The 27,875-nt window shown below is 42.0% G+C and overlaps 1 protein-coding gene across 2 annotated transcripts; it reads left to right on the plus strand.

Moving 5' to 3' along the window:
• The first annotated feature begins 1,049 nt into the window (after positions 1 to 1,049).
• IPPK (inositol-pentakisphosphate 2-kinase) lies at positions 1,050 to 27,875 on the plus strand. 2 transcript variants are annotated; one of them, XM_053989007.1, is made up of 13 exons: positions 1,050 to 1,179; positions 14,541 to 14,588; positions 17,950 to 18,045; positions 18,799 to 18,865; positions 20,391 to 20,512; positions 20,913 to 21,002; positions 21,599 to 21,657; positions 22,012 to 22,084; positions 23,239 to 23,518; positions 24,717 to 24,867; positions 25,924 to 26,026; positions 26,504 to 26,583; positions 27,565 to 27,875. In XM_053989007.1, exons 1-13 carry the CDS (start codon positions 1,099 to 1,101, stop codon positions 27,788 to 27,790), a joined length of 1,476 nt encoding a protein of 491 aa, XP_053844982.1. In that variant the 5' UTR covers positions 1,050 to 1,098; the 3' UTR covers positions 27,791 to 27,875. The 2 variants fall into 2 exon arrangements, with proteins under 2 accessions (XP_053844982.1, XP_053844983.1); XM_053989008.1 differs by lacking the exon at positions 1,050 to 1,179 and adding an exon at positions 2,644 to 2,689.

A 27,875-nucleotide genomic window follows, 5' to 3' on the forward strand; every position in this document is an offset into this window, starting at 1 on the left:
GCTGGGGATGGCTGCTGCAGGTCACAAAATGCAGGCTCTCGGTGTTTCATGGTGTTTCCCAGGTCCCAGTCCGGAGCAGGTTTGGATGGTATTCAGGAAAGGGAAAGAAAAAAAACAGTTCAGGGTAAAAATTGGACTGCCTAGCTAAACTAACTAACAAGCAAAAGCAAGGGCAAAAGCAAAAAGAGGAAGAAAGAGCAAAGAGAAAGCAAGCCAGCCGGCAAGCAAAACCAGCAAGCCCTAGCCTCTCTCGGACACCGACCGTGGGGGGACGTGAGCCGGCTGATAACAAGACAAAACCTTCACTTTTTGGAGCCAGTCCTGAAGGCACAAAACATCAAGCATAAACAGAACACACGACTGGGGACACGAGCACCATAACGTCACCCTAGGACAGATGGTCTTGGAGGTCTTTTCCAGCCATCCCAAAGTGAGCGCGTTATACGGGCACCCCACACCGCAGAACACACGGAGCTGGAAGGACCCATTGGGATGAGAGTCCAGCTCCTGGACAGCCCAAAATCCCACCCTGTCCCTGAGAGCATTGTCCAAACTCTCCTTGAGCTCTGTCAGCCTCGGGGCTGTGACCGAGGGGAGGCTGTTCAGTGCCCGACCCCACTCCGGGTGGGTTACTGATAAAGATGAGGTCTCCCCCCAGTCTCCTTCTCTCTAGGCTGAACAAACCGAGGGCCCTCAGCTGCTCCTCAAAAGCCTTTCCCTCCCGGTCTTTCTGCATCCCTATGGCCTCCTTTGGATGCTCTCTAACAGCTTAGTCCCTTTTTATATAGTGTGGTGCCCAAAACTACACACAGGAGTGAAGATGAGACCATTGCAGAGCAGAGCATCCCCTTTGACCGGCCGTTCTCGGAGGCAGATGATGCTTTTCCGCCGGTTCTGCCCGGGCGGCGCCTGAGGGGTCCCGCGGCCGCGCTGCCCGGCCCCGCCATGGCGGCAGCGGCGGCGCTGCCCGGCTCCAAGATGGCGCCGCGGCGGGCGGGACTTCCCGCGGCTGAGGGCGGGCGGCGCAGCCGCGATGGTGGCGGCGTGAGGCGGCGGGGCCGGCGGCTGCTCCTGCCCTCCGCGCGGCCCGGGCCGGGCATGGAAGTGGAGAAGATGGATGAGAATGAATGGAAGTACCATGGCGAAGGCAACCAGAGCCTCGTCGTCTCACACTGCCAGGTAGGGGGGAGCCCCAAGCCGGGCCCGCGTGAAGGGGGCGGCCCGGCGGGAGCGGCCGCTCGGCCCCACCGCCCGCCCTCGCTGCTTTCTTTCCCGGAGGAGTTTTCTGTCCCGGGGAGGTCGGGCCCGTCCCGTGGGGAAGATGAGCGGGCGTTTCTCCGGGTCCTCCGTCACGGCCAGCAAGGATGGGAGGGACGGCAGCCGATGGCCGGGCAGCTGCCTCCTGGAGATGGGAGCTGTGAGGAAAAGAGCTAAAAATTCGCCTTTTCTATCATCATTCCCGGGTGTGGGTGATGTGACAGGAGAAAGCGAGCTGATGAAGGCGTGTTTTTCCCTTTGTCACCCACTCTGGCTCTGTGAGGGGTTTGAGCACTCGCTGCAGTGCTGGGCCGGGTTCCCGACTCTAATTTAGGTTTTTGGCTTTGCCACGGAGCTGCTGTGATGTGATCCCGCCGGTCACTTCATCCCCATTTTCCCATGTACCTGTTGGTCTCTTTTTTTGTTTTGTTGATTTTTTCCCCCTTTTTGTTTGTCTGGGGTTTTTTTGGGTGGGAGGGGGCCACGGGGGATGGAGGTGTATTTTATTAAAAAATACCAGTATGATAGATTCAGCACTTGAAGGATGAATGATTAAACGAAGCTGAATCCAATCAAGCACACTCTGTGTCAGTTTATGCTGACTGTATTCGTGCTCCCCTTGCACGTGCATTATTTACTTAATATATTGGGATACATGCCTCTTGAAGGAATTTATTAATTTTCTAAAAAATGCCTGTGGCCGTGTTTGTGCTTTAAAGATGTATTTGTATTTTAGTTTAAAAGCTGATCTGGATTTGCCACAGAATGTTCTTGATGATTCATAGATCAAAACTCAGCAGAGCCAGAATGTTGAAATGGAGGATTTTTTGTAGAAAAAGAGCTATAATAAGAGTTCAATCTTGAGAATAATTTTTTAAAAATTATGTCTAAATGAATGATTGAAAATACTGCGTTATTTTAATGTTTGCTTTCTGTGTTATAAGTATGAATTGGATGTAAAATATTAACAAATACCAAGCCTGAGAAAATGCTAGAAATCTTGTGGTGCTCTCCAAACTTTAGTAGAGGCACTTCTGTGGCTCTGGCTTCCCCCCCACCCCTTTTTATTTATATCAAATACTATTTAAAAGCAAATTTTGGTGTAGGAGGAACATGTATGAATTTGTTTCCTGTCACATTTAACTTTGAAAAAGGCAGTGTAGAAACTACTCAGTCACTGGATGACGGGAGTCAGGATAAATAATGGATTATTAGTGATGTAATTGTGATTATCTTTAAAGATGTGGAAAGTGAGGAAGTCAGCCAGTGATTCAGAATAGCTGCTGAGTGTGCCAGTTCTCTTTTTAACAAGATGCTAAAACTTTTTTAAGATAGAGTGAAAGTGAAATAGATACAATTTTTCCTTTATAGACAACTTTGAAAGAGTAAAGCTTACATTTTGGATCTTTGTGTCTACTGATGACAAAGTCTGGTAAACTTGAAGCCTATAAATACTATTTAGATGCTAATTGTAACTTTGTGCCTCTTAGGAACAGGATATGCTTGCACCATTAATCATCGTTCTTGTGATCTGGTGTTAAGTTATTCTCAGGTTTGTGTGGATGGATCAGCAGCCCAGCTAAGACATTTTGACTGTCCTCACTTCATTCTGTAGCTTCCCAGTTCATGTTTTTTGTGTATCAGTGCAAGAGGAGGGGATAGGGACTTGGTGGTGGTGGGAGAGACATGAATGGCTGCTCAGATACCAGTGAGAGGCCAGATTGGAACAGTGCATGTGCTTGTTGTTTCCATGTTCTGATGTGTAGTGGTGTTTTGAAATGTGGAGAGAAAGCTGCTGCCTACTTCTCTTGGTCTAAGCCTCTCTTCCTTGCTTCCGGAAAATTTGAGAAGTTTTGTTTTTTAAACTGGAACAAAAAAGTGAATCCCTGTCCTTTTGGAGAAGAGGGCATGAGCTGCTTTGCCTCTCAGAAAACGAGGTCTGGGGTGTTGTGTTTGAGCTCCTGCTCTCGCACTGCTCCTTGGAGCGCTGATAAGAGCCCTGTGCAAGGTCATGTCTGCAGTGCAGGGTGTGTGGGCTGGGGTGGGCAGCCTGGCTGGACACTCCCATTCCTGCCTGTGAGGGCTTTGGCTGGCTTGGGGATGGACAGAAAGGGCTATAAGGCCCCTGTCATCACAGGGTGCTCTCCCGTGTTTAAGACTCTGCTTAGTTCCTGGGGTTGCTCCATTCCCTGTAGGTTGCCCTTTAAGACATGAATGTAACGCATTGTTAATCCAGTACAGTACCAAATTAAAAAGTTGGTCATGGAAAAGTCACATGCCCAACAAACAGCTCTGCTGGCAGTGAGCTGATAAGCCCTGGACGCAGGCGACACACAGCCGCTTTTCCAGTGCATCCAGACAAAGCTTTGTCTGGCAGTGGGATGCTGGCATCCTGTGGAACGGGCTCTGTTGTTTCCATGAAAGTGCTGTCAGTGCTTGCTGCACTTTTTCCTCTTGCTGGTTATTAATCCTGCAGGATGTAACAGTGACAGGAGTCTCACTGTGTGCTGAAATCACTGCAAGTGCATCTCTGTTCCTTTCCCTCCAGTGCAGGATAAGGATCCTGAGGCACAGCATGGGCTACTCAACACGTCTCTTCTTACTGTGGCAGTTTTCTAGAGTTACTTTAATTAGTTTGGCAGCATTTTGACAGTGATCTGGTGAATAAAGATGGAATGCCTGCCGAGCATTTCCAGTTCCCATTATTATCACTGGAGCTCTGTGCTTGCTTGCTTGATGAGCACTCAAACTTCTGCTGTCATGAATTTTTAAAGTTTCAGTTCTGGAGAATCTGAAATTCCAGAAGATGTACAGAATTATGGTACAAATTTCTCTGGTAGTCAGGCTTTTCCTTTTGGTTTTTATTGAAGCTGTGAATGAATTAAGTCAAATTGAAACTGAATTGTGGCTGAAAGGCCTTTGTGTAGTCTTGCAGTCTGCTGAAGTGCTAGAATGATCAGACAACTTTGCTACCTCGTGATTCTAGTGTGAAATACAGCTGGTAACTCTGAGGTGTTGGTGAGACATCTGTGCTGCAGGACAGATACAGATACAGCTCCACAAACCCCCAACCAAGCACCATCACAGCCATCCAGGTAGTTTAGAAAAGAGGTCTCTTTTTCCCTGAGTTTTTATTGGAGAGTTGCTCCTTCTGCTTCAAATTTGGCTTCAGATTTAAAAAGAGAGTGAAGCAGTGCTTTCCTTTCTCTTCCCTGCTCGTGAGCAGTGGAGAGGGTTCAGAGGAACTGCTGCAGAAGAGTTATCTCCTGGTTAGCTGTTGTGTCTTTCTGCAGCTCAGATCAGAAGTGAGCTGGAAATCCTCCTTTGGACTTCTGCACTTCAGTCAGTTGTTTGCTCTTATGGGACACTTAACACTTCATTTCAAAAGGCTTCAGTAGGTGTTTGTAGAAAGTAGTGTAAGCAACTCTAGGAATAATAACTTGGATTTCTTTCTGCCGTTGAAACATGTGCTTGTAGTCTGTAGTAGTTGCTCTATGACATGAAGTATGTACATTCCTCCCGGCCTCTGTTTTACTTCTTGTGTGTTGGGATACTGTGGTAACCAAAAGCCTAATTTTGAAATACATTTGAACATTAAACTTGCATTTCAGGGTGAGTATGGGGAAGTGGAAAATAGGAGGCTTTTTCCTCCAGCTTGGTTTTTATTCAGTGAGATAGTCTAGAACAACCTTGTCATGTTGTTGCAAAAGGTTGTGGTTTATGGCTTGAGATGCCTGGATTATTAGTGTTCATCTACTCCACGTCTTGGAATGTTTGCAGCTCCAGCAGATATCTTTGGGTTTTGGTACAGGACTTAATTAGTAAATGCATAAACCATCTCCAGAGCAGCTGTGAGCTTGTAAGTAGGAAAAGGGAAAGGAGGGAAGATGGAGACGGGAAGGGAAAGCTTAAGCATAGCTAAGGAGTCTGGATGAGGGAGTCAAGCCAGGTAATGAAGATTGCAGAAGATTCTCAAAATTGGTGCCTGTAGTAAACAAATAATATGTCTCTTCTCTGTGATATTTACTTTCCCTTCAAGACCTGTGGTAAAGATGGAGGCTGTCCAGTGCTACTTTAGAAGCATCCTTCCCAATCCTTGTGCTGGCTGCACAGGGGACTGTAGTGAGCAGAGGTGCAGGGAGAGAAGGGGATCTTGTGTTTTAGCAGCAGTCTCTGCTTTCATTGCATCTGTAGCTGCTTCTGCTGGCACCTGCATTATGATGGCTGCAAAGCATGTGTAGGAAGTCACTTTCTGCACAGAGGGGAGGGCGACTTTGAGATAACTCTATGAGAAGGGCATTTGTGTCAAATCAGGGTAGATAATTGTTCCTCGTAGCGCCTTTGCATTATGGAATAGTTTTCCTGTGGCTGTTGATTGTTTTGTTTATAAGAATAATGACAAGTTCAGTAATGTTGCAATAAACTTACTTGAAGAGAGGACAGGATTGTATGTTTAGACAGAAGGGTGTTGCTGAAAGAGTAGAAAGCTTCTAGTTAGAATGACTTAATTATCTGCAGCTTTCCTCTGGTCTTGTTTGGCACAAAGGGATGATGCTGATCATTAATTGCTGTCTCGCTGAGAGAATCTTCTTAAGGTGCTTTTTCTGATGATGTCATTTTGTACATGTCCCAAAACTTGTGTGGCCTGTTTCTTCTGTTGTTTTTCTGTGTAGAGTTGCCCGAATCTATTTTGTGCTATTGAAGTTTGTGTAAGTACTGACACCCCCCAAACTTCCGAGTTGTTCCTGAGAAATTCCAGATTGCTGACTATAAAGCAAATTTTTAAAAAGTAGTGTTCTGTTTTTTGTTCAGTTGTGTTCTGATTGGGTTTTTTTTTTCATTAATATCTATATATGTCTTGATTTCATGGAAAAATAGAACAGGCTGATGATTCCTGTATTAAAGAATCTTCAGTTAGGGAAATTTTGCTGTTCCTGTGGTTATAAATACAATAGCATATTAATAATGGCCTTCTTTGAATACTGCTCTGATTAAATATGGCCACATTCTGGTCTCTTGGTCCTTTTACAGAAAGATATTACCAGAAAAAGTGAAATGCAACTTCTATTTCTTGGATTTAAACTTGACTAATTGGGAAAGGCATAGTTATGGTAAGACTTGAACTACTTGAACTTAAACATTTTTGTCTCCTTGATGAGATTCTAGTATTTACATTCCAAACTTTGCTGATTCCTGCTGCTGGTGGATTTGGCAGTCATGTAATGTAGGGAGAAGTTCTGCATTTGATTCTGTAGAATTTTCTGCCTCTTCTGTTTGATATTTGGGTTTGTTTTGTTTTTGGTTTTTTTTTTTTTTTTAATTTTAAATTTCATAGGGCATTTGTTTGACCTGGATTCTCCAGCATTTTTTATTTTTTTGGGCATGTGCATATCTCAGCAGTGTCTAACTCTAAACATTGTTTAATAAAGCTCCCACACCTGCACATCTTTTGCCTGCTCAGACAAAAGGACAGGAAGACAGCTTGATGACTAAAGATAATAGTCCTTCTTTCTTAGTTGTCATTGCTCTTGATTTTTTGCATTTTATTTACTTGTTGCAAACAACTGGAAGAGCTTCTGCCCGAATTGACGGAAGCAGCTATGAAAAGCAGTTGAAAAAGCCAGGTATGTGATCAGGGTGTGTCATCAGTGAAAAGAAAGGAAGAGATGCCTGTCTTGCTGGGAGCAACAATGAAGTTTTTATGAACAGAGGGCAATTGCCAGTTTGAGTTGGAATTTGGGAACCTTTGTAACACCTGTATTAAACTGTAGAATTCCTTGCATGGACCATGGCTAATTGATATTTAGATACACATCTATGGTCAGTGGATGAAAAAAAAAAAGACAGATTTGTATTTGTTTGTGTTTAGTTCTTTGGCTAAACAGGTACAATGTGATTGTTGATGCCATAACTAATTGACCTAACTCTACTTGAGTACAATCTACAAAGGTTTTATTATAAACAAAGAATTAAAAGTTGAAAGTACTTCCAGTTCTGTGAATTAGCTGTGAAACTTTTTATTGACACACGCTTCCCCCAAGTTATTAGGTTGAGTCAGCATCAAGGAATTTTAATTCTGTATCAGGATTTCAATTCAGTATTGTACCAGTAGTTACATTTAAAGTTTTCTTGTGTTTACCAGGTTTCTGCACTGGAAGGATGCTCTGAATGCAGAGTGGTTTAGTGTCTGACATGAAGTGAAAGGGAAGGTGGCACTGGGTAGCAGGGCTGAATGTAGAGAGGAGAGAGAGGAGAAAGGCAGCAATTAAAACTTCTCTTGTATGAGTGCCTTAAGTTTTGTAGATGCAGATGGGGAAACACAGCATGTGTGTGGATGGAGATGGGAGACAGAAGCTCTGTGGTCTAACACTAATCCCATATGACAGTGATCATTTAACTGCAGCAGCAGCAGCACATCTCTCCTCCCTGCAGAATACTTATTTCAGAGGTGCTATCTTTTCCTAATAATGAGTGTTGGAGCAGACTTGTCTTTTGGTGACCTTCTTTGGAAATTTTGGAAATTCAAACTTTACTTTGGGTCTTTTTCTTTTTTCTCTTTTTTTCTTTTTTTTTTTTTTTTTTTTTTTTTGTGGGACTTTTGAGAATGCTGAAGTCTATATCCAGTGAAAATGTAAAACAAATCCCAGTTTTGCAGTCAGGCTCACAAAGTCATTAGCCTTGATTAAAAATGATCCTGTTTTTTTTTTTCTGGTTGGGTTCAGTGCTGGCTCAAACTTGAATGAGTTCCTTTTGCAGTTGAGATCAAGATGTTATCTCAAAAATATTTCTTTTGTGTCTGTTACAAGTGCTTGTAATGCAGTGATGGAGTTTCTGCCCTCAGCTGACAGTGGCCGTGGGCTGGTTGTTTTGGATAAAGAAGCCTGGCTGACCCAAAGCTGTGTAGGAGTGCTCAGTCTAAGATATGCTACTTTATTCACTCCTTTGGTTCTTCCTTCCTCCCAGCTTTTCAGTGGCTGCTCCTTTTGCCTCAGTGGGTTTGTCTGTGACATGGAATAAAGTGCCAAGGAGGTGTTCTGACCTCCTTGAAGTGTCCTCCCTGACCTGCTTTTACTCGGGAAGGAACAGTCACTGGATTCTACATGAGCACAAGGCCTGCTTAGGTGCCTTCTGGTTCACTTGTTCTGGATGCTGAGAATTATTCACTTGTTCTAACTGTCCATTTAATTATTTAACTTAATTCTCATACTGTTTTGACTCTTTATTTCCTCCCCCCCATTAATAATTTCCTGGAATGCCTGGTTTCCCCAGCATAACATCAGATGACTTGGCAGCTTAATGCTGGGAAGTGTGTGTTGCTGATAGAGGGGGCTTTAGAGCAGCTTAAAGGGAGGAAGCTTAGGATGTGTTTTTATGTTCTGATTGGTACAACTCACCTGTTTGACAGATGGATGAGGTATTTGATATGCTTTTAAATGTTAAGGGCCATTTTTCCTTGTTTCACAGCAAGGACGTCAGGGCCATGTGCTGTGCTACCCAGACAGTGCTAATGCACACTGAGGGCCAGGCATCAATGGGTTTATTCATCCTGTTCTCTCTCTGGTATGTGTTTCCACCTCATACCAGTGGGTGTTTCACTTGATATCATTTCAGGTGCTCTGATTAGCTGCTTTGGCTGAAGGGCAGACATTTCCTCCTCACTCTTGCCGAGTGAAATCATTAAATTCTCTTGGAATTGGTACCATCTGTGCATTGCAAGGTTATAGAAGCTTAACTATAAAGTGAAACCTGAGATAGTGCTTGACTCTCATGGGAATCAAGATCATAACCAAGCAGAAAAAAAAAAATTGTAATGAGCACCTGAAGTCTGATGCAAGCTGTGAGCTCTGTGCTAAAGAAAACAAGTGTCATGGGGGGTTTGCTTTGCAAATAAGGGTTTGCCATATTGAATGGTGTAAAGCCAGATGCCATGCCAGAAATCCTTTATTCATGTTAAGAAATAAAACCATTGTTCTTCAAGGACTCCTGTGCTAAATAAAAGAGTATTGTTCCTATTTCTGAATGCTTCTTTGCACTATGGGTGAGCAATTGCTAAACTTCCTCCATACAGGCAGGAAATGTAGCTTTCCTCACTTTGTTTTGTGTGATCTTACCCACCTTATGTAGAACAAAACTGAGTTGGAAAACAATTGTGTATAATACTACCAGTGTATTTAATTCAAAAGCTACAAAATTTTCTAGTACTTAGTTTGTTTCCATCTCTCATAACCCTTCACATTGCACAGCACACTGACCCTGGATGAGGAGACCTTTAAAAATGTCTTATGTTGAGTATCATGAAGGTAAGCTTTGGCTGAAGTGCCCTGGGCAGCATGGTGGGCATGTTTTCACTGAGGTCTACCATATCTCAGAGGGACACACTCTCCCTGTCACTGTCCTTTCTGAGATGTGAAGATAGCACTTCTTTGTCCATTTTTCTCCTTCCCAGAAATGGCATTTTCTGAATAGAAAACCATTGTTTTCTGTTCAAATCCCTAAAACTAGAATTGGAATTGAAGGGGTTATGGGATGTAGATTTGGAATAAAAAAAGTCAGAATAATTTTTTTTAGTTGGCAAATTCTGCATTCAGTGTGTTACTGCAGGAGTAGCTTAATATCAGCTAAACAATTCCATAGTTCATGTTGAGTACCCTTGGAACTGTCAATAATCAGTATTTGCATATCACTGTGTTCAGTTTGTTTCCCTCCCTTGGACTGGAAATTAGATTAATGAGAATGTACTTTCTGTAGGTGCCATTGCTGTAGGTTGTTGTAAACCCACAATGATTAGGGAGCACTAAATAACTGCAGTGGTAGGTTCATCCTTAGAGCTGTGTTTGATAAGTTCTTGGTAACTCTTCAGGGTCAGCAAAACAGTGAATTAAGTAACCAGTTACAAAGAAATTCAGAGCCTTTACAGACCCTATTTTCCCCAAAAGTATTTGACTTTGTATCTTCATCTCCTTTGGCAGTGGCTGGTGGTGGTGTGTGAAATTAGTTGGAAAAAATAGCAGAGTAAGAATTGTAGAGAAGATTTGTTACCAGTCTTTGAGAGTGTTTCACCCATGTTTATAATTGGAAACTTGTGACTTTTATACGCACAACTTTAAAAGAAAGATGGGTTTTCTTATCTGTTTCTGTATTGTGTGCCTTTTTAAGTAACAGATAGGTGACTGTGTCATGTAAAATTGCAGATAGTGCCTGCAAAAATACTGGTGAGTGTTTAGATACCAGAATTTATGAGGTGTTGTGGAATGAGGGAGATGATGGGTGTGGGAAGGGGGGTGGAGTTCCTTTTGGGACTTAAAAAGTTGCTTCTCAGAGTCTTGTTCTCTACCAGTCGGTCTCACATATGTGAGCCCAAGCTGGGAATCAACGAGATGAGAATCTTTTCCAGTTTCGGAAGGAGAGATGTCAGAGTAGTGCTTTGCCTCCAGACAAAAGCAGTTAATGTGAGCTGCTTAGAATAATAATAGAGTAATAACAAATGACGTGAACCTGCTTATTTGGAAAAGGAGAAGCTGATGTTTCCCAGGCTTTGTGTTTGGACAGGCTAATTCTTCGTATTTTTTTACAGAAACTTATTTTGAACCCGTGTGAGCAGAGGTGGTAAGAGCAGAGGGAAAATATACATCTTTCTGTATGTCTAAGCAACTTTACCAGCAGTAGAGCTAATTTTAATTTTTCCTATTTCTTTCACTGCCATCAACTTTTACTGGATTTTTGTTACTAATGTAGCAAGAGACCTGAAAAAAATCTCCGTGATGCAAACGAGGTTGTTCCCTGAAGGGGAATATCAAGATTATAGATTTGCCCCAGTTGTGTTTAACTTCTAAAAACTCTCCAGTTCAGGAGGCCTGCATTTTATGACAGTGAGGTCATAGAATAAGGTCATTATCAAACACCAGGCTGTAAAGAAACAAATGTAAGCTTTTATCCTGGTTTCATAATTCTACTGCCTAATCTAAAGTACCTGGATTGATTCCAGTCTTATTTTGGCCGAGCTACCAAGGATTACTTTATTTTTTGGATTTTATTAAGATTAATATAATAGCTGTAGTAACTGCTCCGGAGAATAAAAATTCTTACAGGTAAGCTTTTGGGGACCAAGCCCAGGACACTGTTTTTTTCCCAGGACACACGAGGACAAGAGCTGTGTGTGTACACATACCGCTGGTTCTGTGATGCCACCAATTTTGAGTACTTTCACAGCTCCTCCCAGGGCTCCTTCTCTCCCTGTTGGCAGTCCTTAACTTTGTTCTGCTCTAACCCAAACAATTGTTTGATGATGGGGTGCTAAAGAAGCGTTTGCCTTTCTTGGTGGGGCTGTAAACTGCGGGCTGCAGACTCCAGACGCTGTGGCTGGGGATCGTGCTGCCCCAGAACGCCTCTGGTTACATCATCGCCGGCCCAGCGCTTGTGGATGTGTTTTCAGAGACGCACGTTTCGGTATCCTTGTTGCTGGTGTTTGTTTTCAGCTTTCCGTAACAATTGGAAATGGTTGTTGTTGTAGGCCGAGTATGGGCCTGGAGCCACTAAGAACATTGTTATCTGCCATCAAGCTGCTCTGCTCGCATGTGAGAGTTGTCCTTAAATTCCTTATTTGAGAGTAGGAGCAGTAGTGTGTGATGTTCTGATGGGTTGGTTATTTTTAGTCTTTTGTCACTAAATGGAGACTGAACATGTGCAGGGATTAAAAAAAAAAGTAGAGAATTCTTCCTTTGAATTAATTATTTTTCTAACTTATCTTACATCAAAAGATTTGAAGCCTTTTACTGTTTTATGTGTTACATTTGCCTACATCCATGCAGTTTCTTTTTTTTCCCCTTTGCTTGCAGCCTGCTTTTTTTGTCTTTTTATCTCTCTGACACTGTTATCCAGCTAACTAAATACTCTGATGGAGCCAGTGCTTTGATGGAAGTGGTGCTAGGTGCCTCTGTAAGCCCTTCCACTAGTTGTGGAGAAGGAAATGTAGGGAGCATTAGGATCTAGTTGATCTGACTCAAAGTGCTAAGGAGTAGTGACAGCCTCTTCAACGACCCATTCCCTTTGGAATTTGGGCCATTCTTGTGCATGCAGATAAGTATGGCATATATTTGGTGTTCAATCTGTAAATATAAAAAATTGAAGGCATTTTAAGATAACTGACAAAAAACCTCATGGCAACAACCACCTACAGTATTTCCAAGTAAAGAAGCAGCCAAGTGAATCAGAAATGCAATAGTGTGAAAAATGTGGGCCAATATTTTTGGTGGTGATACTTCTGAGGCAGTTGGCATCTGTGACATCTGATGGGTTAACCTTGGTGCTGTGGAACTGGTGTTGAAATGCACAAAGGGATGTATCTAGCTGGAAACTTGCCTCAAAACAGGAAAGAAGTGTATTGAGGGTTTTTTGATGTTTGGTTTCGGGGTGGGTTTTTGTTTGGGGATGGTTTTGTTTTTTTATTTCCTCTAATCATCTAATAGTCTTACTGAAATGTAGTTTGGGCTGGCTGGTTTAATTGCATCTGTGAAGTTTTGTTTGAACAGTGTTGTGTTTCCTTTTGACATCTTTAGGCCAGCAACGTGTTCTTCTTTTGCCATATGTAATTTTGGTCATTTTGCCAAATCAGAAATGACTTGCTGATGAACAAATACTGTCCTGAGTCCTGTGAGAGCAAATCAAGTTTTCCAGAGCACTGGTTGGAATCTTGGCTGGGAACTGATTAAAAGATAAATATCTACACTAGCCTTGAAAGATTACAAAATCATTCTGAACAGATTAGAAGTAATAATCAGATCACTCCATCACTGATCCACTTATGAATAATTAAAGTAGGAGACCCAAATGGTTGAAACACTGTAAGAATAACACACTGCACACAGAGCTACAGGCTCATCAGGCCTGGGCTCTGTTACTCATGTGTAGGGCATAATGAGAGAGAGAGGAAATGTCACCAGGAATCTTGTCAAATCCACGTGACTGTAATTACCACTCTGGTGGTATCTCCTTTACTGTTGGGGCACTGTGAGAGTGTTTTCCAGATGTGGGTGAATGCTGAGATTTATGGTGACGTGAAACTTTATAGATCTGGAAGGGGCCTTGTCTGGCTTTCAGTGGCAATGTCTGAACCTGGACCTAGTCTTGTTATTGTTTTGGATGGCATATTGCCATTAGTTTTGCTTCTTTCCTCTTTCTCTCCATGTTAGTAATTAAAGATATCTGCAACTCTCTCCCTCAGCATGTGCAGAAACAGCTTTCAGCTCTGAAATATGGAATAGATCTGGTGCTGTCATGCTATGTGAAGTTTTTTAATGGCAAATAATTTGGAAGGGAAAAAGCTTGGATTCCATAAACACGAAGTACAACTGGGACATTTTGTCTGCATTGTCTTTGTCAGTGAATCTGAATGCACTTCTGTGCCAGTGCTTTAAATTGATGTAATCCTTTTTGGTGTCTTGGGAAGGCCCAAATGGAGACAGACTGGCTAAGAGAGAACTGGAAAACAGCTGTTTGTCTCTACCTTCTGTAATGCCCACTTGTTAATATCCCGTTGTACCTGAATAGGCAGAACTACATCAGTGGAAGTATCTCTAGGATCAGATATTTAGGCAGACCAGAGGCAGGGCAGTGTGTTGCCTTTTAAGGCAGCAGGTGCCTTAACACCGTGTCAGACTTTGATTTTAATTTGTAAAGTGTCAAGCTTTCTGAGTTGTTACAAACTGATAACAATTGTAAAAATTACAAAAATTAGTGAGTTTTCCTATGGTTTTAAGGTAGAATACTTGGAAACATGCTATATTTGTTCTTGTGTTATGTATTTACTCTGCAGAAGTTTATGAGCCCCAGGGTTTAGTGTTAAGTTCAGCTGTGTAGCTGCTGCTGGTAATGGTGTCTCCTTAATAATTTGTAATGCTCTGCTGATACTGTAAATGAAATGGGCCTTGTGTCTCTTCTGGGGAGCTTTGGTGCACAAATGCCATGGTGGGGGTGTTTGTGGTTCCATGTGAGCTTTCCCAGATTTTCAGAGCAGTGCTGTAAGCGAAGGGAGCATTTCCCTGGTGTACTTAGTGACTGGAAGTGCAGAGTGGCTGCCTCGTTAAACTGATGGCAGAGCTGGCAGCAGACATTGCTGTGTTTGATTTCAGCTGGCGTATTTGATTTCATGTTGAGTGAAATAACCATCTAAAATGTGCTTTTCTGGGTTTTTTTCCCCCTTAATTTCTCAGAGAGGTACATTGGGGAATCAGACAATTGTGTTTATAAATGCTAATGAATCCCTATTCTTTCCTGTTTTCCTCCAGCGCTGTGTGGTGCTACGGTTTCTGAAGTCCCCCCCCAACCAGAATAAGGTAAGATTTAAACCTGTCCTGTTGCTGAATGCCCTTGGGTAAACTAATAGCCAGTGTGAGGAGAAACAAGAAACCTGTGAAAGAGCTGTGACTGGCAGGAGTAAGAACAAATGGATGTTTTGAAATGTGCCTGTGTTTCAGGGGGTTTGGCAACAGGAGGAAATCTGAGGTTGTCTTATGTAACTGGGATGATGGGAGTGCTGATACCAAGAGCTCTGTGTGGGGCAGGGTGTGAGGCTGCTGTGTGTCAGAGGGCAGAGCTTTCAGCTGTGGCACAGTGTAAATGCTCCATATCCACCTATGGGAGCACAGGGATGCTGAGGAAGAAAGGAGTTTTCCTGGCTGTAGCCAGGTGGGACAGAACAGGAGCCACACAGAACTGGTGTCATGGTCAAGGTCTGCTGTTGACCACCTGTTCAGTAGCTAAAAAGCCATGGAATCTGAACAAACACATGAAATGTTCACAGAATACCCTTTGTCAGTGAGTGATTTAGTGTCCTGGCAGGACACAATCTCACAGTTTCTTCCATGGTACAAAAAGGTTTTCCTGCTCGAGAAGGAACTGGAGTGAGTTACTTTAGATTTCTTCTAGCAGGGATAAAAAATGATCAAAAACCAAAGGTGGAGCATAAACACAGAGTTCCAAGGAAGAAAAATAAGAAAAGAGAGCACAAGGTTCAAATTCTTTCATTTCCTCAACCTCGAGGGGAGTCTTTAGGGTGTGTTACCTGAGAGATACAGGGAATGGCTTGAGTTGCAGCAGCCCCTGAAGCAGGGCTTTGTGAGGCACAGTGACACGTTGTTCTGATGAGGGAAATACAAAAAGCATTGGGGCTCTACTGAGAACTGGTGTGTCTGCCTAATTTTAGGAAAAAAGAAACAAGGATGAATGTAAGCAACATCTAGAAAGGGCATTTTATTGCTTTAAATCAGGAAGATGAATGTGAAAAGCATTCAGTTTTACAAGGGACAAGTTACTAAAACAGAGGAAGGAAAAATTAGTGAACACAGCATAAGAGTTATTTGATGGTCTTTCTGCTACTATTTAACTTGAAAAAAGGTCTAGTAAAATCAAAGTATGATTGAAGTAGATTTTTGAGCTGCTTTTATTGGCAGGATTTCAAAAATGTATCTTGTGCTTTGGTAGCAGCCCAAGATAATAATGTTTAGTGTTAACAAGAACAGTGATGAGTCCAGGGCACCAGAAGAAAGGAAACAGTGCTTATCTCAATTTTTAGTATAGCAGGAGAGGACTAGACCACAACTTTACATAAAAAGTCAGTCTGTTGCAGTTTATTTAAGAAAACAGAACACTGAATGCCTGCCCCTTTTCCTTTTTAGTTTTTCAATTTTTAAATTTTAAATTCAAAGAGATTGTTGCATAGTAATTGTTTTTAAACAATTGACAAAGTATGAGAGAGTCACAAAGGAAGGCAGGAAGTGACTTTTCAGTTACCCACCACAGCACTGAGGCTGGGCATACACATTCCAGTGCTGCATGTTGAGGAGAGCTGGCTCCAGTGTTTTGCATCTGTCATGCATTGGGAGTGTGCAGACTTCACAATTCACTCTAAATAGAAGGTTTTGTAATTTGAATATATTTACTTATTCTGGTGATTGATTTTTTTAAAGGACCATTTTTTCTTGGAGCGGAACAGAATAAATATTTTATCATCAGATCAGTAAACAAATCCTGGAGAATCAGTTTTGGGATGAACTTGCACATAGAAAGAATGACAGGGAAAAAGTTGTAGGGTGGTGGTTTTTTTTTTTTTTTTTTTTTTTTTTTGAGTAATCTGTATTCCTGACTTAAGCAAAATTAGGTTCTGAAGTGTTCTGTTTCTGTGCATGACATCACAGGTCATCCAAGGTAAACAATGCTGAAAGAAGCAGTTCAAGCAAAATGTTTTCTAGTAATACACACTCTGAAATTCAGATGTGAACAAATAGGTCTCAGTCTCTTCTGTTTAACTCCTTTAGGAAAGGTAAAGAAGTCTGGATGCTGTTTTGTACATTTAATTACGTGTTTAATTATGAATTTGGGATTAGATAATTCAGTAATTGAACAAGGTGATATTATTGTGCATTGTTACCTTATTGTTATGATTGAAAAATACTCAATAATGTAACTGGTGAGTCTTTCCATGTAGTAAAAGTGACAGCAGTAAATTTTAATGAACTGCTTATTTCTCAGTGTGAGAGTGTGTGTATATATGTTAACCCCAACCAAACCAAACACAAACCTGTGGGTGCTGTGTACGTCAGCAAACCAGGTCAGAATCATCTGTAAATGGGAATTAGCTGAGGTTTCTGTTACTGATGAGATGGTGTAATGTTCCTTCTCACCATTCATAAGTTAAAGAAGGGGCTGTTGTAATTTGTGATTAGTGCTGGATGTGGTCTTTCCTCCTTTCTCTAGGCTATGTCAGTGTCTGGGTGTTGTCCTCTAGTATTTTATTTCCTCTTACTCTGCTCTGTTTATTATTTTTTCTCCTGCTCTTGTTTTTCCTCTTTGATTTGCTAACATGTACCCAAGTGTTGCATTTTCTTTTCCTCTACTTAATCTTATTGTGAGGTTTTGTGAGGGTTTTTTGAGTGTGTGTGTTACAAAAGGACAGAGTAGCTTTGACGTTGTCTATTGTAACAATGAAATACCTTGCAGAGAAGCAGAGTGTGCCGGAGTGCTGGGAATGGGATAACGTTGCTGTAAAGCTCCTTTGCTCCCTCCTCAATGAGTGAGAGTCTGCCCAAGTCTGACTGTGCAGTTGTCCCTGTCCTGCTTCCAGTACTCATGGAGCTTCTAGCTTTTGGCATCTTGTCTCATAGAAAACTTTCCTTATGAAATTACAGAATATCACATTACAGTAAGATTTTTCACTGGCTAGGGTGGGATTTGGGACAGATGGCAAGTTTTGTACCTGTTCATGCCAAGGTTTGGAATATGGCTCAGTCTTTGCAGCCATTCTTCCCAATCTCCATGATGTATTTTGTAACACTCCAAGCCTCTTCTGCTCTGCAGCTGTTGGGCACCTCTTTGGACTGCTGGAGTTCTCTGAGCTGTTTTAAGAATAATGGTCAGAGTAGGTCTCGAGCAGTCTCCCCTTGTTCCACTTTTGTCACTTTCTCTCTCCTTTGTCCCCTGAAACTGAAGAAGAATCATCTCTTCTGACCATTTTTCTGTTTGTCCCAGCCCCTGAGGTGGCAGTAGGGAAAGAAATTTAGCATGTTTGACTTCAGTGTGCACTGACCTGACAAGCTCAGCAATGAAGTTATTTGTTAAATCACTGACCAGGATGGGTGTGTGTTCTGGAGTGTTGTTATCATTATTTTGGAGTTCAGTTACTACATTTCTGTCTTCCAGACTCCAGAGGAAATACTACACCATCTGCAAAACATCGTAGACTTCGGAAAACATGTGATGAAGCAGTTCTTTGGGGAGAACTATGTTCACCATGGGGTAAATGATTTGTTTTTAAAATAAATGGCTTAGGCATTGTAAACACTGAAGTGTTTGGGAGAACACTGAGTGCCAGTGAAAGGAACTAACAGGGTTTGCACACAGGAAGCATTTGGATGCAAACAGGGAGCCTGCTCTGTGCTGATGAGGTGATTGATTGTACTCAGTGGTTTGGCTATTTCAAGCTACTGAAGAAAAGTGTGGTCATTTCTTTGCTCTGCCCAAGGCAAGAAGGGTGTGTGTGTGAGAGAGATTTTTAGACTAACTGCAAAACAAGGGGAGAAACCTGGTTCATCTAAATTGTTGAGGTTTCTGTGCAGTCAGAGGTCACCTTTCCCCTTGCTCTGTTCTTCAGGGCAGCCAGATCTTGTTCACTGAACATCAGATAAGAGAAAAAGTTACAGCTTCACCTGGAACTTGAGTTACGCAGCTCTGCCTCGGAAGGGTGGGATGTGAGACATGGGACTTTTTCATTTGTGGAAAGGACAAAGTGATGCAGGTTCCTTCACACACATTAAACCTGCACTGAAAATGCTCTTTGTCATGCATTTATTTAAGTTAGTCCTTGGTTTTTATAGAGGAGCAAGTGTTGTATGTGATTGCAGGTACAGCTGTTCACAGAGTGAACCAGAGGGAGAAGCTGCTGACTGCATACTTCAGTGTACTTTGTGTACATTTGCTGTTCCATTTCAAGACTCCCAAACTGGGTATTAATTTTTGCATTAAAATGTTTTCTTTTTTGTTCCCCAATAGGAAATTATTCAACTGCCTTTAGATTTTGTAAGACAGCTGTGTTTGAAAATCCAGCCAGAGAGGCCAGGTAAGTGGCAGGGGTGGGATTAGAATGGGGCTTCCTCAAGCTGTAAAGCATTTTCCTTTGTTCTAAAGTAAAAAAAGCATCACACTACAGAATATAAGGAAACTTTTTTTAATATTTAGACAATGATAAGTTGAAAATTTGTTGTGGAAAAAATGGATTGTGTTCTGGAATTAAAAGTAGAATGTAATAGCTCTAAAATAGGCAAAACACCCTTGTGGTGTTTTATGTTCCCAAATGTTCCTGAGAGTGGCCAGAAACTCCTGCTTTAGCAAAACTCCTTGAAGATAAATACAGTGTTAAATCAAAGTACTATGGTCAAGTGCTTTGATACCTTTGATCCAGGAAAAAAAAAAAGGGATTAATTTATAGTGAGCATAGGAGACACTATTGTTGATCTCTCCTGTTTGAGTAAAAGTTCCATAGTGCCAAGAACCAGTGAGGAAAGTTAATAGTGTCTAATAAAAGTTTAAAAACCAATGATACTCTGGTGGAAGTGAATGATAGAATTTAGTTTTATTTTTCAAAGTTAAACTTTGTGTGTCCACAGCTGCTGGGGATTGCAGTGTGGTGGTGGGGAAGTGGCAGGTGCTTCACAACAGTGAATCTCACTTTTAGCAGGAATTTTTTTCAAACCTCAAGGATTTTTTTTTTCAATGTTACTCTTCACATAAGCCTATGTAACATACAAAAGAGCCTCTCTAATACTTCAGATTTCTGTGCCTTTCTGATTTGGCAAGTGGCTTTCAGCTGTGAAGGTGTGAAGGATGTACTTTTGCTTAAATTTAGAAAAAGAAAACAAACGTCAACATTTGGTTGGAGACAGAAGGCTTCTTGCTCATCCTGGTGAAGCAGTATGGCATGACAGGCTGGTGACTGAGGCTTTGGTTTCTCAGATTTATTTTTGCTATTGCAATATATTTTTCAGAGTGGGCATTTTTCTTAGCAGTGGAAACTGTAACAGGAGCATGTGTTCTGTGTGTCTGTTTAGTAACAGGTACTTGAAAATCTGGGGGTATGTGCTCTTGTTAACTTTGAACTACAATCTCACAGACCTTTCTGTGCCCCAAAGGATGCACGTGGAGAGAGGTTTTCAAAGGATTTTTATGGAGAATGCCTCTTGAATTTATGATATTACTGCAAATTTTCAGATTCTTTTGACTCAGCTGAGGGATGGTAGGTCATGCATAGTAAGAAAAGGGGAGATCATATCTTTGAATAAATATATGAATGAGTCACTTTATCTGTTGTTGGCCAGTCCATTTCCTTGCTGTTTCAGGCCTCACCTTTCTTGGGATGAGCTGGGAGCTGGCCATTAACAGCAGCTCTTGGGACAGGTTTGAGGAAACTGAAACCAGGCATTGATAATGGGGAGGGCAACTTTGTGCAAATGCAGAATTGGCTGAAGCTGATAAACCGTGTGTCCTGTCCTTCCACGCTTGTTCCCACGGCCCACCTGGTGAATGGGACTGCTCCAGAGCGAGCAAACACCCCAGAGCTGATCTCCCTGTGTTGTTGTCTGTCCCAGAGTGTCGCTGTGACAAGGACATGGACACGCTGAGCGGTTACGCGATGTGCCTTCCCAACCTGACGCGGCTGCAGCCCTTCCGCTTCGCCGAGCACCGGCCCATCCTCTGCATCGAGATCAAGGTGTGCAGGGGACAGAGCCTCAGGCCAGAGGGGCTTGTTTGTCTCCTTGAACTACACTCTGGCCCCAGCAGTTTTCAAGGACTGCAGCAGTGGGGGAAGGCAGAGCTCACTGCTTTCACTGTGACCCATAGGAGGAAACAGCCCCCTCTCTCTTCTAATTCCCCATCTTTTGAAACATGGGAAATTCCCAGGTGTTACTAGGCTTTTCTGTAGGCCACAGCAGTTTGGTGTGTCATTATTCTTTAAAATAATCCGGAGTAATTCAGCTTTTAAGTGCTGGAAATTTTTATAATTTTTAAAAATTTTCCTTTAACTGGAAAGCTTTGCATATTGTATGCTTTTATATTTCTATAGAGAGAGACATTTGTATTTACGATCTTATTTTGCTTGTTTGTTTTAGCCAAAGTGTGGCTTCATTCCTTTTTCCAGCCATGTTTCACAGGAGATAAAGCACAAGGTGTGTCGTTACTGTATGCATCAGCATCTAAAGGTAATCATTAAGTCACCCTTCTTTCCTTTGGCTGTACTGTGCTCTATTTGCTGTTCCAGGCTTGCTTTCCTGTTGAAACTTGCTCAAATCTCTGATATGACTAAAGCTGGTAGGAGGATACACAGCTGAGTTGCTGGGTGTGAATTTGTTAATGAGAGATGGAACAAGTTCTGTGGGAAGCTGGAAGCAAACAAATACAATATCAGCCTTTGGGGACTATGAATGCTGTGATTGGGTCAACTCTGATGTGGAACTTCCTTCCCAGATCAGCTCACCAAGTGCATTCTGTGACTTAGAACAAACAGCACGTAACAGGCACGGAGTTCATGGACTTGTGCCTGCTGTGACTCTGGAACGGTGTGACTGTGACTCCCTGAGATTTAATGTGACCTTTCTCCCTTGTGAATGTAGTTTGAGTGACTTGAGTTAAAAATGACTGGGAAACACCCACAGTGGTCATGAGTTTTGTGTTCAAAGTTGTTTAAACGTCCTGACCTCCGAAGGCAGGATGTCAGTGCCACACACCTGACTGTTAAAATGGTAGAGCAGCTGTTCCAGGTAGAGAGGGTAACAGCAGTGCTCTGGGTTTTCCACAGGTAGCCAATGGAAAATGGAAGCGACCAAGTAAATATTGCCCGTTGGATCTCTTCTCAGGGTAAGGATTCTGTGGTTTTGCCCCCCTCCCCCCAAAAAAAAATCTGCATTACAGATTTCTTGCTTGGATTACTTTGCCTTTCACTGGGGTATTATGGTTGATCAATGCTGGCTTATCTGGACCTTTACAGCGATTATATCTGGTGCTATTTCCCCCTTTACACCTATCTCAGCAATCAGAGCTGCCTTTTGCAGCATAACATTGCACCCAAGAGCTGTTCAGTGTACTCAGATCTGAAGTTCACTTTGCCTGTGCCATGACCTCAGTGTGAGTAATGTGCTCAGTGCATGTGCTCATGCCAGGTGTGAACATGCAAAGGCTGTGATGAAACATTCTTGGCTTTGTTTTCCCTAGAAATAAACAAAGAATGCACTTTGCTTTGAAGAGCTTATTACAGGAGGCACAGAACAACTTGAAAATATTTAAGGTAAACAGTTAAATCTCTTCTTGCTTTTTTGCCTTGGATTTTAAACAATTTGACTTGAGCATCTAAACATTCAAGATCTTCCTTCAAACCTACCTAATCAGACCATCACTGTTGGAGCCCATCAAGAGGAGGAAATGGGGAAGTTCTTTGTTAATTCTGAGTAATTATTATTTCTCTGTCCTCATCTGAAATCTAACTGACTCAGAATATCCTGAGTTAGAGGGACCCATGGGGATTGTCCAAGTCTAAATTCTGGCCCTGCACAGGCACCCCAACAATCCCACCCTGTGGCTGAGAGCATTTTCCAAATGCTCCTGAAGCTCTGGCAGACTTGGGGCTGTGACCATTCCCTGGGGAATGAATTACTGGGAAAGAATCACTGAGGAGCAATTAATAGAAAAGGACTCTTAAGGTGACCAAAGTTTTAAAACTTTATGTACTGCTTCAGGAAGAAGAAAATGGAGAACTTGGCATATTGCTGCGAATACTTTGTTTTAGATTCCTGTTAGAGCACTGATGCAGGCTCATGGCATAGCAGGCCTCACTGAGGAAGAAAAAAGTGGCATTCCATGACACTCATGTAGGAAAAATATGAAGCAATAACTGATAATTTATGGAGATTTTCAGATTAATTCTAGGAAACAAGATTCTTTCAATTTATTTCCAATATTGAATCAACAATTTGAATTACTTAAACTTCTATGAGCTGCCCTCTTTTTGTACTAGTATGTAGCTGTCACATCTTTTCTTGTCCCCTTTCACAGCCTTCCCTTTGCCAGTCTAGGCTGGTAAAAAAGGGTTTTTCACATGGTGCTTTTTCATTCCTGACATTATTCAGAAAGAAATGATAGGAAAATGTGCCAAGTATCATTCACCTGTATTGTTCTGATTCCTTACAGGCCATTAAGTTGGGAAAGTAGCTCTTGATTTAAACAGTGGTTTTGGTTTTCATTCAGAGGTTGTTACTTGCAGGTTCTGATTAGACTTAAGAGGACAAATCTTTAAGAGATTGGGAATGTGTGTGTCTGTATGCAGATTGTTAAGGTAATAACACTTTCTATGCTTAAAATATTAGACTTGATGCTCTGAATAGCTCAGTATGAATAACTTGACTTCCTGATGTGCCTAAAGACTTTTTTTTCTCCTTGTTGCAGAATGGGGAACTAATTTATGGCTGTAAGGATGACCAGGACTGTGTCTCTGACTGGAATGAACTTGCTCGTCACTTAAAACCTTTCTTTTTCCCTTCCAACGGGCTGGTCAGTGGCCCCCACTGCACAAGGACAATTGTTAAGGAATTAATCCACGTGATCACCATGGCGCTACTGAGTAGCACCGACACCTGCAGGGCAGGCGACATGAAGACAGTTCCCATTTCACAAGGGAGAAGCTACTGTGAAGCAAGTGCTTTTAATAAGGAGCTAGTAAGAAATGGTAAGGGCTATAATTTTGTAAAAACTGTCCATAATTTACTGTTCATGGAATCCCAGAGTGGTGTGGGTTGGAATGTTACAGGCCACCCAGTCCAGCCCCCTGCCATGGGCAGGAACACCTTCCACCAGAGGTTTCTCAGAGCCTTGTCTGATGTAACAATTCAGATCTTTGTCTCTTGGTTATAAATACTCATATGAGGATGGAAACAGGGGAATTCTGGTGGCATTTAAAAAAAGACTTCTGAGCTGTGTAGCTGCCAGATAATTGTTGTGAATATAATGTAATGTTGTAGTGAGCACTTACGGTACTGTATCTAATAAATAAATAAAAATAAATTCAGGAGGTGGTACAGGAAAAATGGAAGAAATAACAGTTTGAGCTGATAACAATCATAGATATTCCAAACAAGTGGGGAATTTTTATGTTGTATGTGATGAAGTTGGGCTGCTTTGGTTGGTTTATTGCAATACCCGTACTTTGCCTTTCTCTGCTCCTCCTGTCAACCCTCACCAGGGCACAGCCCATGTTCTTTTCTTCAGCTGCTCTTCTCTGTGTGAAGAGAGGTCTGAATAACAGAGGGAAAAGCAATGGGAAGTGAGAGTGGGAAAACTTTAAATTAATTCCTCAGTGCATAAGTTCTGTATAAGCTCTAATTATTCAAGATGCTGCCAGTTATCCTAATTACACAAACAGCACATTTTTTGCTCTGCTTTTGAGGAAGACCTTTTTCACTGCCCATGGTTTGTTGTAGTGCTGGAGGAAGAGCTGTCTTAGAGAAATTAAAGCAAATACAGTTCTTGATACTGTATAAAAAAAGACCCCAGAGCTGACATGCTACATTACTGTCAGCAGTTGATAGTGTTCAAAGTGAATTTGTGGTGGCTTCAAACTCAGATGAGACATTTCTCCTGTGGACTCAAAATGAGTAGATTGCAGTGGATGTAGGTGTGTTTTGGTGGGGTTTTTTTTAGGTAGTTTGTAGAGTTGAATATCAGGTGTTTTATCCTGCAGTCCAAGATGAGCTGTTTAAATCTGCAGGTCAGTACCTGCACCTTGCACTTCTGTTTGGAAACTGAAGTGTTTTGAGGTTTCCCCCTACCTGTGACTGGACTGAAAGTATTTTCTAAACAAGCACATGTAATGGCAAATTGAAGCTAAGACTTGTGTCTGCCTTATTTTAAAATGCATTTTCTTTTAGGTAAACATAAGTTGGAAAGCTCTGGTTTACCGAGGGGTTGTCTCCTTTATAAAACCCTTCAGGCTCAGATGCTTGACATGCTGGATATTGAAGGACTCTATCCTTTGTACAGTAGAGTTGAACAGTACTTGGAGGAATTTCCTGAAGAGAGGTAAGACTTGATGGCTTTCCTTTCCAGTCCTGAGTAACCAGGACTGCAGGCAGGATTGGCTCTGTGCACACACTCTGTGGCACTGCACGTTCTGAATTTCTAACTGAACTTCCAGCTGATGTTGGTCACTTTGGCCTGAATTTTAATGATTTTGGAACGTTCACAACAGGCTAAGAGAGGAGAATGCTCTCTTAGTACTGAGGTTGTGTATTTGCAGAAAGGTACTGCAAATGAAAGGGGTGGTTTCTCCAGTCCCCAGTACCTGCAGAGCTGGGAATGTCTGCAGGGGTAATAATGTTCTGCAATGATGAATGCAAGCTGCTGTGGTTTTTTTCCTCAAATAAGGCTTATTAGTGCAGTAATAATTGCTCCAAGCAGCCTCCACTGGGGTGCTGTTCCTCTCCTGTGCTCACACGAGGGCACTCTGGCTTCGCTCAGGAACTGCTGCTGCTTGTGCAGAGCACTGGAGAATGTGTTCTTTGATCTGTGGGGGGTTTGTGTGCGACAAACGCCCCTGGGAGGGTTCAGTTTCTCAGCAGGGGCTCAGCTCTTCAAAGGGGGAAAGAAGGAGCCCAGGACACCCTCATTAGCACATGGTGTTGGAGCAGGGCCCTGTCAGACATGCCTTTGCCCCCAGTACTTTTTCTGTACAAAATAATATAATATACATATAAAATAGATCTCAAGGTATTATTATATATTTCTTATATATGTATTTTCAGCAAGGCTTCTGCAGCTCCTGCAGACTGCTACAAATTTCGAAACTTACCCATTTTTTTGCAAAAACCCCATAATTTTGCACTGGTACAGAAATGGCAGTGGATTAAGAATGATTCATATTTATAAAACCCCACACAACCCAGATCCTAAGCAGCAGCAAATCTTGAGTGATTTGAGAATAGCAGGGACTGTTGTGATGTTGGTTGGCAGTGGGTTAATACTTGGATTTGTTTATTGTTGGGTTGTTCTGAGTGTCTGGGCTGCTGAGGAAAGAGCACACTGAAAACCAGCACATCGTTTTGGCTGTCTGTAAATCTTCTTTTAACATTTATTTAGAAGTACATTACAGATAGATGGACCTTACAATGAAGTGTTTTATGAGAAGCTGCTGGACCTTTCCCTGGAAGATGACGGGACAGTGGCGTTTGCATTAACGAAGGTACTTGGCACATTGTTGAGGTTGTTTGGTCTGTCGGTGTTAATTAACCTCTGTCTCACTGAAAGGGCTGGATAATACATGGAGGTAGCACCTCTGGCTTGTCAGGGTCTGTGCAGTTAAAATTCTTCATTGTGTCACGGTGCATCTTTATACCAGAAGCAGTTAAAAACAAGCTTGTAGCACCAGTTCCTGAGAGAAAAATGGTTTATTTGCTTTCTAGACTGAGGAAGCATTTGCAGGAACTGGTGCTGTTTGGCCTTTAGGAATATGATCTGTAGGAAATAAACGTGACTCTTATACAAGATGCTGCAAAAGCATCTGCTCCTGCCAACCTTCTGTTCCAGAGAGAATTTCCAGCTCTTAAAGTGCCAACATACCAACACAGGGGGTGCAGTGCTGCTTTTTGTAAGGAACAGGATGCTTTACTCAGGTAAACACCTCTCTAAGAGAAAACGTGTGTTATTTTCTGTTGTACAGGTGCAGCAGTACAGAATAGCAATGACTGCTAAAGACTGCTCCATCATGATTGCCCTTTCCCCCTGCCTGCAAGATGAATGGTAAGAGCTGCCTGCACCTGCTTTGGAATGGCTCCAGTTGTTTAGAAATTGGGATGTTTGTACTGTTCAGGCAATTCAGTCACTTAAAAAAAGTGTGTGGGGGTTATGGGGGGGTGGTGTGTCCAAATATTTGGCTGTGAGAATTTTAGTATAGTTCTAAGACATTTATGACCAATGTCTCTTTCTAAAGAGTTTTAAGTTGATCAAAAGGATCAAAGTTTTATATTTATTCCCTTCTTAAACTTTGAATTGACTATTCATAGCAGCTCTGGATGGTTTTAACTAGGTACAGGTTTTCTGCCTTGGTGCTCTCATAGGAGAGATTTTTCAAGCTGAGTTGCCTTTAATGGCCTAGTTAGAATAAAAGCAAGGCAATAATCAAGAGGTGACAGCTTTGGCTGTCAGGCAGGAGGCTTTGCCATAATATTATCCCTTTTGGTTTGTGTCAGCAGTGCTAATCTGTTCTTCTGCAGGGGGCTTTGCTTCACCAGAACCCTTTTATTTTTAGAGAATGCTGTTTTCTGCATTTGTCCTGCAGTTCTCCAGTGAAGTGTTAGTGATGGACATGATTTGTGCAATGTCTGACTTCAGAACTCCTCCATCCCATAGCATGCTTGGACAGCATACTAAATGTTTTATTATCTTGAACCTAAGTAGGAGTCCCTTTTCTGCTTTTGCTGTTAATAAGGCTGTTGCTTTGTATGCACCACCTAGAAACAGCTTAGATTTACTAAATACAGTTTGCCTTCAAGTTGTGTGGAAGCTGAAAGGAAAATCAAAAGAAGATATGCCAGCAAGGTCCCATCAGGACTGGCAGAGCTGGAGCTATAATTTCCTAAGTGCTACATTAGCTGCAGTTTATTTTCTTGAGCTCCCACAAAAGTTCTAAGATAAACATTAGAGTCACTTCTGTAAAGGGACACGTAAATCAATAATACTGGTTTCAGTGACTCAGATGTGCAATGTGGTTTTATTTTCCAGCTCTGAGCAAAGACCTGTGGTACTGACATCCAAATCCAGATTCACCTTCTCTGTTTCTGTGCTGGACCTGGACCTGAAGCCCTATGAAAGCATCCCCCACCAGTACAAACTCGATGGTGAAATAGTCAACTATTACCTGAAAAACGTACAGGCCAAAGAGGACCCAGTTATGTCCAACCTCTTCAAGGAGAATGAAGACTGCACATTAGTTCTCCATAAAGTGTAACCATTCCCTTAAGGTTATTTTTATTCAAACACATGAGAAAGTGAAAGATTATTGGAATACAGTTATGGTGATTTTTTTCCTTTTC

Source organism: Vidua macroura, chromosome 13 (assembly GCF_024509145.1).
Source record: "Vidua macroura isolate BioBank_ID:100142 chromosome 13, ASM2450914v1, whole genome shotgun sequence".
Classification (NCBI taxonomy): Eukaryota; Metazoa; Chordata; class Aves; order Passeriformes; family Viduidae; genus Vidua; species Vidua macroura.

Excerpts from the sequence above, each read along its gene's own strand:
- IPPK (XM_053989007.1), top strand. The coding sequence starts at position 1,099 with ATGGAAGTGGAGAAGATGGATGAGAATGAATGGAAGTACCATGGCGAA. Across the intron at positions 14,589-17,949 it reads CCCCCCCCAACCAGAATAAG|ACTCCAGAGGAAATACTACA; the intron begins GTAAGATTTAAA and ends TCTGTCTTCCAG. Across the intron at positions 24,868-25,923 it reads GAGGAATTTCCTGAAGAGAG|AAGTACATTACAGATAGATG; the intron begins GTAAGACTTGAT and ends ACATTTATTTAG.